Below are 12539 nucleotides of genomic sequence, written 5' to 3' on the forward strand. Positions count from 1 at the left end.
GCACTTGTTTACGAGCCTCCTTGCAATGCTGTTTGAATGTTTTTTGTTTTTTTCAGTTTTTTATTGGGGAACAGTGTGTTTCTCCAGGGCCCATTAGCTCCAAGTCCATTGTCCTTCAATCTAGTTGTGGGGGGCACAGCTCAGCTCCAAGTCCAGTTGTCATTTTCAATCTTTAGTTGCAGGGGGCGCAGCCCACCATCCCATGTGGGAATTGAACCCACAACCTTGTTGTTGAGAGTTCATGCTCTAACCACCTGAGCCATCCGGCCACTCCTCGGGCAGCTCAGCGGCAGCTCGTTGTCTTCAATCTAGTTGTGGAGGGCGCAGCTCACTGGCCCATGTGGGAATCGAACCCACAACCTTATTAAGAGCTCGCACTCTAACCAATTGAGGCATCCGGCTGTCCCTGGTTGAATGTTCGTTACAGCAGGCACCTGCTAAGGCTGTTCCCTGGTGCTGACCCCTCAGACGCCAGGCCAGGCCAATGACAGCCATAGCCCTGCAGGCTGAAAAGGCACCAGGAGTTACAAAGGTCACGTTTGCCAAACCCCTGCCCCTGCTGGGGGTGGACCCCAAGGGAGAGTCCAGAGAGTCCTGCCCCACCACCTGGTGCTCACAAACATCCATCCTTCAAACCCTTGTGCTGAACAGCTGCACCTGGGCACATGCCCCTGCTCACAACCCCGACGGAGGCCAGTCCATGGGGGGGGAGGCGGTCACTGTGGCCTGCACCCTGTGACCCCCAGGACCCAGGCAGGCCTGCTCCAGCACAGCTTGGCTTACACACACACACACACACACACACACACACACACAGGCCACTTCGGGAGCGGGCAGGAGCTGGCAACAAGGAAGCCCGGACAAGAGGCAGGCTGCCAGCTCGGCCCCAGCCCTGCACAGGGTCCCTTGCTAGGCCCACATGGGGTGCACAGGGGAACTGGGGAGCACTGGAGCCCTGGGCTGGCGTCTCCTCCAAGGACAGGGACATTCTCCAGGGAGCGTGGCAGCCACCTGGAGACGTCTCAGTGCAGATGCTCACCAGAACCCCTGTGCCGGGCCCCACCCTGCAGCCTCCGGCCCAGGCCACATCCCGCTGGTCACTGCTCCAGGCCAAGGCACAAGCCAGCCCTCAGCAGCCACCAGGCCAGGCAGCAAGCTAAAGCCCCCAGGGTTCCAGGCACAGGGTGCCTCCAAAGCCCCCTCCAGCCGCACGCTGGAAAGCCAGCCTCCCACCAGCTCCTTCCCCACATCTGGATTTAGAACCCCCCACCCTCCTGCACCGGGCAAAAAACCCACCAACAGAGAAAGAGGTACCAACAACTTTATTTCCACGTCAACTTTGGCTCCCGCCGCTCCAGAGGGGGTAGCCGCCGAGAAGGCCGGTGCTAGCCCCCCTCCCCTCCCGCCCCACTGGGCCCAGCCAATGCCTTCCTGGATGGGGTCAAGCCCCAGGATGATCCCACAGTCTTGTGAACAAGACTGGCTTTTGTCCCCTCCCACCCCTTCCAGCCCCCTCCTCGCTGGGACAGACAAATGGATGGGTGGGGGCAGGCAGTGCCAGCTCCAGGCCCCAAGCTGGGCAGAGGAGGAACCAAAAGAAAAGTCTGGTCAGAGCGGGGACTCAGCCAGACGTCCTGCCTGGGCACCCAGGCCCCCCAGGGCTCAGGCTGGGGCAGCAACTACACGGGGTGGGGGCGGGGGTCCTGGGACGCACAACTGACCAGCGGCCAAGTCAAGCTGGGTCTTTCAAGTTAGTGAAAGAGCTCTGGGCCCTGATGGGCCTACTGGTTGGCCCAGGGGCCCCGCCCCTCCATCAGACACACAGACAGACAGACAGACAGGCGGCACTCTGAAACCAGAGAGGGAAAAACCATAGAACAAACCAGCGGGCCATGAGGCCAGCGGCCTCCAGAGAGCCAGGCTGTGCGTGTGAGTGTGAGCGTGCGAGTGTGAGTCTGTATGATGGGGAAAGCCCGGATGGCGGGGACACTCCTTCCTCTGCCGACGTGTGGCCCGCTACAGCCTCATGGCCTCGGCAAGGCCCACGCGGTTCTCGTCGCGGTCGAACACGGTGTAATAGCGGCCGATGAAGACGTCGCCCAGGATCCAGAGCGGCCCGCCAGGCGGGGGGATGTCCATGCCCATGAAGCCGCTCAGGCAGATGGTCTTCCCGCCTTGTGACACCTGGGACAGCCAGAGCGTTACGGGCCTGCCAGCACTGCCCATGTCTAGCTCCGCCCTCACCTGGCCCGACACCCCCTCACCTTGAGCGTGTAGTCCTCTGCACACAGCTTGTAGTCTTTGCCCCCCAGCTTCAGGATGACCTCGGGCAGGCTGGACACCTTCTCACAGGGGATCATGTACTGGAGGAGAGAGGAGACGGCAGTTCTGGGGGGCAGCCTGGGCACCCCTCCCCTTCCCTTCTCCCTGGTCAGTTTGGGGGCAGCAGCCTGGGCACCCCTCCCCCGCACACACGGCCGCTCACCTCTCCCTGGATCAGCGGCACGGCCCCGATGGCTTTCTGCAGCTCGCGCACCTCTTCCACGGGTCCCACGATGAGGGAGGTGCCCGTGTCCACGATGGCCTCACAGCCCGCCTTGCACAAAGTCAGGCTGTTGCCCACATCCACCCTGCAGGGGAGGTGGCTATGAGCACCCAGGGCCACCTGGGCCCCACCGTGCCCACCACAGCCCTGGCAGGATGTTTCCTCCTCTGCCTCTCAGGACTCGAGCACGAGCAGCGTCAGGCGCCAGGGGCGGGTTCATAGCCACCTGCGTAGCCATGTGGAGAAGAGGGCAGCCCTGGGAGCTGGCAAGAGGCACTTAGGGCCGGTGGGGCCCAGGGCCCAGGCCCATCCCATTGCCTCCACTCCTCTGACCGCCCGGGGCCATGGGCCGGTCGCTGCCGCGGGGCCTGCTGACTGGGCACGAGGGAAGAGCCCCCACCGCAGCCCCCACAGCCCAGTACTCACTGATCCATGTGGACCTGCCAGTAAGCCTTGCGGGTGACATTCAGGTAGGTGAGGGCGCCCTTGTAGTACTTGGAGTCGGTGCCACCCAGCATCAGCTCCCCCCCCGGCTGCGCGTTAGGGTCCCTGGCAGGAGAGGAAGGGGGGTCAAGCCCCTGCCCACTGCACGCCCAGCCTGAGGGAGGGGCAGGTGCAGGCTGGGGACAGGAGGTCTCAGGCAAGGGCTGGGTTGGGCAATGTGGGAGGGCCTGCCAGAGCAGGGGCCTTCCTGGGCCCAGGCATGGAAGGATCTAGAAGGGACACAAGAAACAAATAGAACTTCCTTCTCCCCCAGGGTGAGGCTCCAATCCCACACCCTGGGTAGACTGCAGGCCAAGCCCCATGCCCAGTGGTACAGACCTTGCCTGCGCTTCAGGGGCTCCTGGCCCACCAGCTGAGGACAGCAGGGCCAGAGGGGTGGGCAGGAACTCAGGGCATGCTACCGAGTTCCAGAAGGAAAACCCTGTCAGCGGGGAAGAAAAACCAAGGAAGGCTTCCAGGAGGAGGCGCTGGGCAACCCTGAGAGTTGACCTGGTTTGTTCCTGCCCCCAGGACATTTGCACTTACTGCTTCTATGCCCAAATCCCCCTGTGACTTGCTCCCTCTTCAGATCTCCACTTTTCTGTTCAGCCTGTGCTAGCGGGCTCCTCTCCCCAACTGTAGTATCTTACCTACAGTGATTTTTGAGCCTAGCATGGTCTTCCTGGCAGGCCTTTGCCCTCACCAACACCAGGCGACCCCTGTCCTACCACCAGCGTGGCCTCCACCCCTCTTCCACTTCACCTCCCACGAAGAAACCACATCACGCCTCCAGTCCCCCTCATCCTGTCCCGCCAAACCCATCCTGCGAGCCCACTCCCCCTCACTCCCTCACCCCTACCTCCACTTCCCACCTGAGCCCATCACCGGCCAGTCAGCTGTCCATCCCCAAGCCCTGGCCTGGCAACCTCCTGGCTCCTCCTCACCTCATCTGCCCCAAGGTCAGACAGGGAAACGACCCTGCCCAGTTCACCTGGGACCCAGGATCTAGTGGGGGGGGGAGGGCTCACTCCAGCTGCTGCTGAGTATTCACCACTGACCACACAAGGGGCAGAGGCCAAGCCGAGAACAAGGGCTGAGCAAGCGGGGGCCTGTGGGCTGGAATTCTGCCAGAAGCAGGGGTCAGACCCCGAGTGACAAGTGGGCCCTGGAGAGAGGGCGTGCGGGGTGCAGTGACCCTCTGGCTGCCCGGCTTGCCCCTGCCCACACCCCACCCCACAGCACGCCCACATCACGGTCCTAAGACACTGAGGTTGGAGGAGTGAGGCCTTCCCAAGGTCACCCGGCCATGGGTCACCTGACTACTGTTTGTGTGCCTTGCACCTGCTGGGAAGCTGCTCCGGCACGGGACCAGGCCCACGGTCTTCCCAAGCAGCATTACCCCGCGACCGCCCTTCCTGTTCTACACCCAGCTCTCCAGACCCAACCGGGCCCCTCCCTGGGAAGCTCTGGCCCCCTCGCCTCCAGAGCGCCTGCCACAGATCAGGGCTCATGCCTGTGTCCTCTGAGCTGTCAGCAACCCAGGGACCCCATCTGCCCGTCACCACACTCGGCTCTGGTTCTCGCAGGAGCGAGGCCCACTGACCACGACCCTGCAACCACGGCCCGAGCACCTCCCCCAGGGAGACCCTGGTAACACACAACCTTCTCTGGGGGCTGCTGGCTCCTCTGTGAAAGGGCAGCCATACCTGCCCCCAGCCAGAGGGCCGAGGGCAGAGGGCAGGGGCTGGGGCCACTGCCTGGAGGGTGGGCATGGGGCGGCTGCAGCCCAACCCCTCTCCCTGCATTTTGGCTCAGTGGGGCTGGGAGGAGGGGGCCCCGGAGTGGGGGTGCGGGGGCCCTCCAGCCTGCCTGTTCAGGTAGAAGGAGAAGATGTTCTTGTCCACCAGCTTCTGTTGCATCAAGTTATCGAAGACGGGCAGCACATTGTTGACCGAGATGCGGGGGTAGGCCATGCCCAGGATGCCGTCGAACTTGGCTGCGATGAAGGTGATGCCTGGCTGCTTGGTGGCCTCCCCGAACACCTGCCTCTGCACCTTGACGCCACCCAGGCCTGACAGAGCTGAATTACAGGGCACCTGCGGGCCGTGGGGGTAGGGGGCACAGGGGGGTCAGTGGGCCACATGGACTGCCAAGCCCGACCGCCGGGCCCCAGGCGGGACATGCCCCCCAGCCCTGCATGTGGGAGGTCACGGCCACAAAACCCAGCTCAGTCACTGCCTAGCATCTCGCACACGGGACTCAAGATGGGCAGGGGGATGGAAGAAAGAGCTGAAGAAAGGGGGACGGGGTTGTGGGGTCTGCATTGTGCCAGGACGACACTAACAAGAGATAGAAAAGAGCAGAGAGAGGCCCCTTGCTCAAGCCAGCCCTCCCCCCACACCCATCCCATCAGGAACAGCTCCTGCCTTTGGGCGCAGGCCCCCGAGACTGGGACCCCATGACCCAACCCCTATGCAGACTTGGGCCACACTGCCCCTCCCCCACCTCAGCCAAGGCTGCAGAGAGAGAGCAGGATGTGGGAGAGAAACAGCTGTGTGGGTGACAGCGTGTGGGGTGACACCGGAGGGGGATGTGTTGGGCAACATCCTGTTTCAGGCCCAGAGAGACCCAGGAGGGCACCTGGCAAGGAGCCGAAGTACCATGGGAAGGTCCCCACCGGTCGGTCCTCAGAGCAGCAGCACAGGTGCCAGCTACTGCAGGGGGCTGCCTGAGCCCACCCACCATCCGGACAAGGGACACCTCAGCAGGAGCTGGCCTTGCAGGAAGCTCTGCTGCCTCCCTGTCCCACCAAAGTTGGGAGGGGCCCGTCTTCCTCTTTGCCCCTCATCCCCCCAGAGCTGCAGCCCCAAGGCAGCTCCATGCCCAGACACAGAGGCAGTGGGCAGAACCATCAAGGGCTTGCTGACACCTCCTTGGCGGGGAGCATGTCCTGCCCTGGGTCTCAAAGACCCTCTAGTGCAAGCAAGGCCCCAGACAGCCACCCCTGGCTCTTCCCCTGTCCTTCCCGGTGTCCTCTGTGGGCGTCCCAGAGGGCTCCCCAGCTGCAGGCTCCCCGTCCAGGCCTGGCCTCAAACCCCCAGCCAGCACCTCCAACCCAACCCATTAGAATGAAACCCAGTCCTCCCACCATGCCCGACAGGAGACCTCCCCAGTCACCCCTCACCAGGTCCTGGTCCCAGGCCTGCGCCGGATGCCCGCGCCTCAGCGACTGCAGGCGCTGAAACCCTGGCCACATCAGCAGCTCCCCACCCACATTCCCCTCTCGACCCTGGGCCGTGCAGGTCTGCGCCCCGGCCTTCCTCTGTTCCGTCACCACCAAGCACGCGGGCTCCTTCTCAGCTCCCAGCCTTTGCTCTGGCCGTCTAGAACGAGCAGCCCCTCCAGGGAGCTGGCCAAGACCCCTGCCCGGGGTGGCCCTCTGGCCCTGTCACACATGGAGCCCGGGGCACTCACCGACACGGTGTCCTGGCTCAGGTATCCTGAGAGGCTGCCCGAGCCATAGTGAATGTCAAAGGACGTGCCGTTCTTCACGTACGTGCTGGACTTGCCGCTGTTGTACTTGTGGTGAATCCCTGCAGCACCAGGGAGCCGTCAGCCTGGGCCCCGCGGCCTCCGACCTCCCACCTCCCACCGCCAGCCACTAGCACCCTCCCAGGCCCCAGGGCCCAGGACAGCGGCTGCTACTCCCAGCCTTGGTCTCCGCCCAGCAGGCAGTCGGCCATGGCTCGCCCATGCTCGGCCACCACGGTCCCGGCCTGATGAGAAGCAAGGCCAGCAGGAGCAGGCTCACCCAGAAAGCGGGTGCCCTGAAGCTGGGCCTGCCCGGCGTGGCCAAGAGCAGGGAACAGCCCGTGGCCCGAGCTGCCAAGGCAGGGCCACTGCAGCTCTGTGGCTGCTCTCCTCCCTGGTGGCCATCTCATGGCCACAGCCCAGGACTGGACGAGGCCCCCAGAGCCCGTGGGGAGAGTGCACGTGCGTGTGGGGTGGACGAGAGCTGTGCGCCCCACCCAAGACCCCCCAGCCCACGGGACAGGGGCGCCTGGGCATGACAGACGTGGTGTGGCTTACAGCAGGCGATGTCCAGCAGCTTGCAGTGGATTGAGGGGACCCACAGGTTGGAGGAGCCGGTGTCAAAGACGACAGTGAAGCACTGCGGGGGGGTCCCGATGCCGATCTCCCCGTAGTACTGGGCCTGGGGGAGCAGGGTCCATCAGGGCCAGGGAAGGCCCTCCTCACTGGGCCCGAGAGAAGTCCACTGGCTGTACTGGGAGCCAGGCCTCAGATGGTCAGGGGCAGGGCCCCCAAGACCTGCCACTCCGCTATCTCAGCTTTGAGCAAGGAGGGCCTCTGTGGTATAGGGGTGCAGGGCCTCGGGGAGGGGAGAGGCTGCCTCCCCAGGCCGGGGGCCACCTCCGGGCCCGACTCGGGCCTCACTTCCTAACCTGCTCCTGCCCCAGGGGCCAAGGCTGGAGGGCTCTCAGGGAGAGCGTTCTGGGCGGCCGAGGAGAGAAGGGGCACCCTGGAAGCTTCACTGTTCTGGGCCTCAATTCCCCACCTGTACACATGGGGGGCAAGGGCAGTCTGGGTGTGCTCAAGCGCGCATGGGGAGGGCATGTGTCCCTCTCAGCCTCAAAGGGAAGCCCCATGCTTGGCAGGCTGGGCACGTTCTTGAACTTGGGGCCATTAGGGCCCTGCCTGCCTTCCTGGGCACCCACTTCCCTGGGGAGGGAGCCTGGGACACTGGTCACCACAGGATTCTAGCATCAATACCCCTCGGGACATCTCTCTCTGGCCACTTGGCTCCAGGGAGCGCCAGCAGCAGCCGACTCATGACCCAACAGAAGTGTCTAGACTTGAGTGGGATGACTCAGCAAATGGCCGTTATGTGTGTGTGTGAGTGTGTGTGTGTGTGTGAAAATCAGGAACTGGTCAGTTGGCCCGGGTCACATGCCCGTAAGGCTCCAGCGTCCTGGCACAGCCAGGACTCCAGCCAGGCAGGACAGAGGGCACAACCACCTGTCCCAACCCTAGGTGGACCAGAGGCTGAATGGCAGCAAGGGGCTGCCTGCCTAAGACTCTGGGGCAGGGAACACAGAGAGGATGTCCCCAGAGCTGGGGGTGGGCAAACGTGTGGCTTCTAGAATGTTCCACCTCTGATTCTATTTCCTACTCAAGCAGCAGTAGCACACACAGACTGGGTCACAGGTTGCCCAGGCCTTCTAGCAAGATGGGGAGGGACACGAGCTCTAAGGCAGTTAGTCACACCCCAGCAGGCAAGCCCAGATACCCAATCTCTAGGACCCCCCGGGACCCCACCCTGCAGCCTCTCGGGGCAGCCTGCATCTGATTCTGAGCTCCTCCACGCCCAGCCAACCGGCGGCCCTGGGCCCAGCTCCTTTATCTGTAGAGGGTAACGCTGTCCCCACTCCCACAGCCTGACCTTGAGGACGAGACACCTGCCCAGTTCTGAACTGACGGTCAGTGACGCAGGAGGAGATGTCACCCCAACCACCCTCTCAACCCTCTGGGCACAGGAGAGCCCAGAGCTGTGCAAGCCCCACAGCAGGTGAGACGCCTCAACCTGGGGGTGTGGCCGAGTGGGAGCTCCTCCCCCCACAGGACGGGTGAACGGCTCAAAAGTGCTGGTTGCTGAGAACAATGGAATTTTTCACCAAAATACGTGCCAGCTCACCCGGAACTTGTCTTAAAGGCCAGCTCCCATTTAATGCAGTGCTGCGGTCAGCCTGGCCCCCGCTCCAAGCTGACACCCCCCCCCACACTCACGTCCATGTAGTTCTTGAGCATCTCGGGGATGGGCCCTCCAGTCACAGCAGGAACCCCCTGGGCATATTTCGAAATGGGGCCCTTGGCGATCAGATCTTCCACGGGCCCCCCCACCTCCGACATGGTCCGGCGGATGGACTTGAACTTGTGCAGTGGGATTCTGTAAAGAGGGGTCAGGGCGCCTTAGGGCGGGGCTCACCTCCTGGACACTCTGCTCCCACATCCCAGCATCAGAGCTAGAGGAGGAGGGTACCTTCTCCTCCCCCTCCTTGGCCACCAAGGGTTCTGATAGAGCCCCCTGTCTCCTGTCCCCACTCTGGTCTCTTCTGTGACGAAGCTGGAGCCCTAACAGTGGGGTCCAGTAGGTGACAGTGGTCACCTGTCACCCCTGCCTGAAGACCTCCGAGCCATGCCATTCTCCTGGTCTGGCCCTCTGGCCGCATCTGCTCTCCACCCAGACCTTATGCTGACAAGGTCCCCTCCTCCCCTGCCTGACCTCCCGGGGGTGGCCACCTCCTGGCATCAGATGGGACTTCCATGGCCCCCGCTCTGAGAAGTCCTCCTCGACTCCCCTCAGTCACCCTATTTCCTTCCATCGCCCTCGCCCCACCCTGCACTGACCTCACCAGGAGGGCAAGCATGCATGAACCTGGAGAGCCGGGCTCCGGGCTCCCAGCCTGCCTTCTGCCTGCCACGCATGCCCCACGGTAGTCTGCTGGGAGCACCCTCACAGGGCCCTTGAACCCCGTGCACATACCCAGCTGGGGTGGCCTTGGCAGTCTGCCCCGCAGGAGGGCACATGGGGTTGAGGTCAGGTGTCCTGCTTCTGTTGTGCACTAGGCTCTGCCATCAAGGAGCAGCAACAGGGGTCCTCCCCTGCCCTCCCCCGGACCCCTGCTGCCCTGTGTCTGAGTGTGCTCCCTGCTCCCATGGTCCAGGAGGCGGGCCAAGAGAGCACACCTGAGCAAAGTGAACCACTTGGATGAAATGTCTTCCCAGCCTGGGGATTTGGGAGTTCAAGGTCACGGCTGGCTAGTCCTGATATGCCAAGGGCGGGCTCCAGGAAGATGGGGCCTTGCCTAAGAGGAGGCTGGAAGAGCCTGTGGTTCTTGCCTAGGATGGGGATGGGGGACATACCCCCCGGTAATCAAGGAAACAGTGGCCATCAGTCCCATAGGACCTGGGCAGGTGTGAGGGGCTTTGGTTCACCTGCCCTGCCCAAGAGCCCCAGGCTCCCACCCCCACTGCTCTCCATCCCTGAGGGGAGGGCTGTGGGTGGGGTGTGGCAGGCTCAGGCCTGCAGCTGCTCCCCCACAACTGTTTCAATTGGGGATACTCACCACCAAGTGGCAGCCCCAGAGAAGCCCACGCAGGGCAGCCCTTTGGCTCAGCCCACTTGGCCCCCCGCCAGCTCCCAGCCCTTATGACCTCACCCACCGGCCCACAGCAGAGGTGGAAGAATGCAGGCCAAGGCCTGATACAAAGACCCTGGGGAAGAGTAGGGGCAGGAGCAGAAAAGGGTCCCCACAGCACCCCTCCCCCTGCTGGAAGAGCAGGCAGCCCTGCAAGGGTGGGAGCGTGGGGGCTGAGGGGTCACTCCTCAGCCTGGCTGGCACGGCTCTGGTCAGGCCTGGCAGTCGGTGAGCTCACCTGGCACAGGTACAGGCCCCTAGGCCTGAGGAAGGCATGGTCCTCCCTGGGCAGAGCCCAGCCCCAGGGTGAGAGGCCCCCTCCTCCTGGAGCTAGTGGGGTCACTCCCCCAGGCCCTCTCCTTAGGCTGGCTCCCTCCTGTGTCTTGGGCCTCCTCGGGTGGTCCCGAGGGTCTCTCAGCCCAGGGCCTGTGGTGAAGATCCCACGGGACAAACCAGGCGAGGGCAAGCCCAGTTTACAGCTGGCAAGGGGGGGCTCCAAGTGGGAAAATGACTCGGCCAGCTCCAGGGGCCTCCAAGGCCAACACCTGGGTCTCCCGTCTTCTAGACACAAACCTCAGCCAGGCACCCCAACCCACCTGTCCGGGGAGGCTGGGTTAGGCCGGGGTCGCAGCCACCCTCCCTCCTTACCCCGCCAGGAGGCAGGGGGGCGGTCGCCCGGCGGGCGGGGGCCTGCGCGCACGCGCCCAGCACCTGCAGAGCAGCCCGGCCCGCCGAGGGTGGGTGGTGCCCGAGGCCGCGCGGGGCACCACGGCGGGATTCCACCCGGGCTGGGAGGGCAGGGGCGCACGGAGGTCCCCGGGCGCCCCGAGCACCAGCGTCCCGGACTCGCGGGTCTCACCTGACCAGCGCGGCGGCGGACGCCGCCAGCAGGCCGAGGGCGAGCAGCAGCAGGCTGGGAGGCTGCATGGCGGCGGCGGCGGCGGGGTCGGAGCAGACGGCCCGGAGGTCAGCGCTTATACCTGCGATGACGGCGCAGTCGGGCCGGGTCAGCTGACAGGCTTGTTTGCACCCGGGCCGGTCACGTGGGCCGCGGCCGGCGTGCGCGGGGGCGAGGCCTGGGCGGGGCCATCCCGCGGGGCCTGCAGGAGACGCGCCCCGCGCGGGCCTGCGCTCAGCGCCCTGCCCACGCAGGCACACGCCCCCGACCCCGGGAATTGCTGGGACCCCGCGTGGACTTCACCTGTCTCGGTCGCGCGCGGGCGGCCACCTGCCGGAGCCGAAGGGTCTCAGGCCTGGCCGCTTCCCCCCCCCCCCCCTGCCCTCACTCTCCACCAACTTCCTCTGGGACCCCTCACCCTCCTACCCGCACAGTGTACAGTCCCCTCTAGGTCCCGTCTCAAAGGCTTCTGGGCAGTGGAATCAAATAAGGAACCAGGCCTCCCAGTTCCAGCCACTCGGGAGGGCTTGGGGGTGGGAATCCTTCCTCCCTCCAGTGCTCAGCCCTTCTGAGGCCACAGTGACCCCTGCCCTCCAGGGCCTCCCCATCCATTCCTCCCTGCCCCACTTGGGGTCAAGGGCAGAGTTCTGCTGTCTGAGGAGAGGGCCATCTTCATCCCCTGCCCCAATCCCAGCCAGAGGAGGGGCAGGGCCTAACGGTAAACAGGAAAGGCGTTTGGGCAGGCCATCTTAAGGAAGGTCCATGTCAAGAAGAAGATTAAGTGGGGCATGTGCTAGAAAGTGACTGCTCTTACAGAGGCACTTAGGAGGCAGGCAGGCTCCCTGGAGGGTGTGTGCAGGAGAGGCCGTGTGGACAGCTTGGGGTCCAGGGGCAGCTGCTTGTGTTTGGCCGGTTGTGTGTGCCAGGGCTGGTGCGACCCCGGCTGAGATCTTTGGGCCTTCCCCTGAGGACAGTGGCTGTGAAGGGACCCTCTGGTGGCCCAGAGGGTGGAACGGCCCCATCCCCCTGCAGAGACCCCCTGCCAGTCCACTTAGCACAGAGCAGAGACCTTCTCTTTGTGTTGTTGCCATGATTTCTCTGGCACCCAGAGCAGTTCTCAGGACATGGGTGCTCAACAGGGACAAACGGGTGCTCGGGGTCCCAGAGGTTCTGCCCCCCAGGCTCAGGGGTCCCTCCCTGGTGGGCAGTTCCACAGGACTTGACTGCAGAGGCTGGGATCCCGTCTGGGACCCCGGCCTGGCCTCTCCCTCTCAGTACTTTGCAGAGCCTGTGCTCCGTTTGCATGCAGGTGCCCTGGCCTGAGCCCCGTGTTCCCCAAGAAACCCTGTGGCTTCGGAAGGTATCTCGGGGGTCTCTGCTCTTTCACAGGCCAAAG

General features: G+C 64.2%; 1 protein-coding gene across 3 annotated transcripts; it reads right to left on the reverse strand.

Moving 5' to 3' along the window:
• Window positions 1-1305: 1305 nt before the first annotated feature.
• Window positions 1306-11833, reverse strand: CTSD (cathepsin D). Of its 3 annotated transcripts, XM_081062967.1 has the most exons (10): window positions 11570-11833; window positions 11105-11225; window positions 8834-8993; window positions 7118-7241; window positions 6503-6621; window positions 4898-5124; window positions 2972-3094; window positions 2486-2630; window positions 2265-2363; window positions 1306-2184 (listed from the first exon to the last, which is right to left on the reverse strand). In XM_081062967.1, the coding sequence occupies exons 2-10, from the start codon at window positions 11170-11172 to the stop codon at window positions 2017-2019; spliced, it is 1233 nt and encodes a 410-aa protein (XP_080919093.1). In that variant the 5' UTR covers window positions 11173-11225; window positions 11570-11833; the 3' UTR covers window positions 1306-2016. The 3 variants fall into 3 exon arrangements, with proteins under 3 accessions (XP_080919093.1, XP_080919092.1, XP_080919094.1); XM_081062966.1 differs by lacking the exon at window positions 11570-11833 and having other exon boundaries at window positions 11105-11409; XM_081062968.1 differs by lacking the exon at window positions 11570-11833 and having other exon boundaries at window positions 9591-11240.
• Between the last annotated feature and the right edge of the window lie 706 nt (window positions 11834-12539).

The sequence above is a fragment of the Rhinolophus hipposideros genome, assembly GCF_964194185.1.
Source record: "Rhinolophus hipposideros genome assembly, chromosome: 10".
Lineage (NCBI taxonomy): Eukaryota > Metazoa > Chordata > Mammalia > Chiroptera > Rhinolophidae > Rhinolophus > Rhinolophus hipposideros.

What these genes read in the sequence shown, in the direction of transcription:
- CTSD (XM_081062967.1), bottom strand. Translation starts at nt 11,172, where the DNA reads ATGCAGCCTCCCAGCCTGCTGCTGCTCGCCCTCGGCCTGCTGGCGGCG. An exon ending in TCCGCCGCCGCGCTGGTCAG is followed by an intron (nt 8,994 to 11,104) that starts GTGAGACCCGCG and finishes CCCTCTTTACAG; the next exon opens with AATCCCACTGCACAAGTTCA. An exon ending in TGCCGCTGATCCAGGGAGAG is followed by an intron (nt 2,364 to 2,485) that starts GTGAGCGGCCGT and finishes TCTCTCCTCCAG; the next exon opens with TACATGATCCCCTGTGAGAA.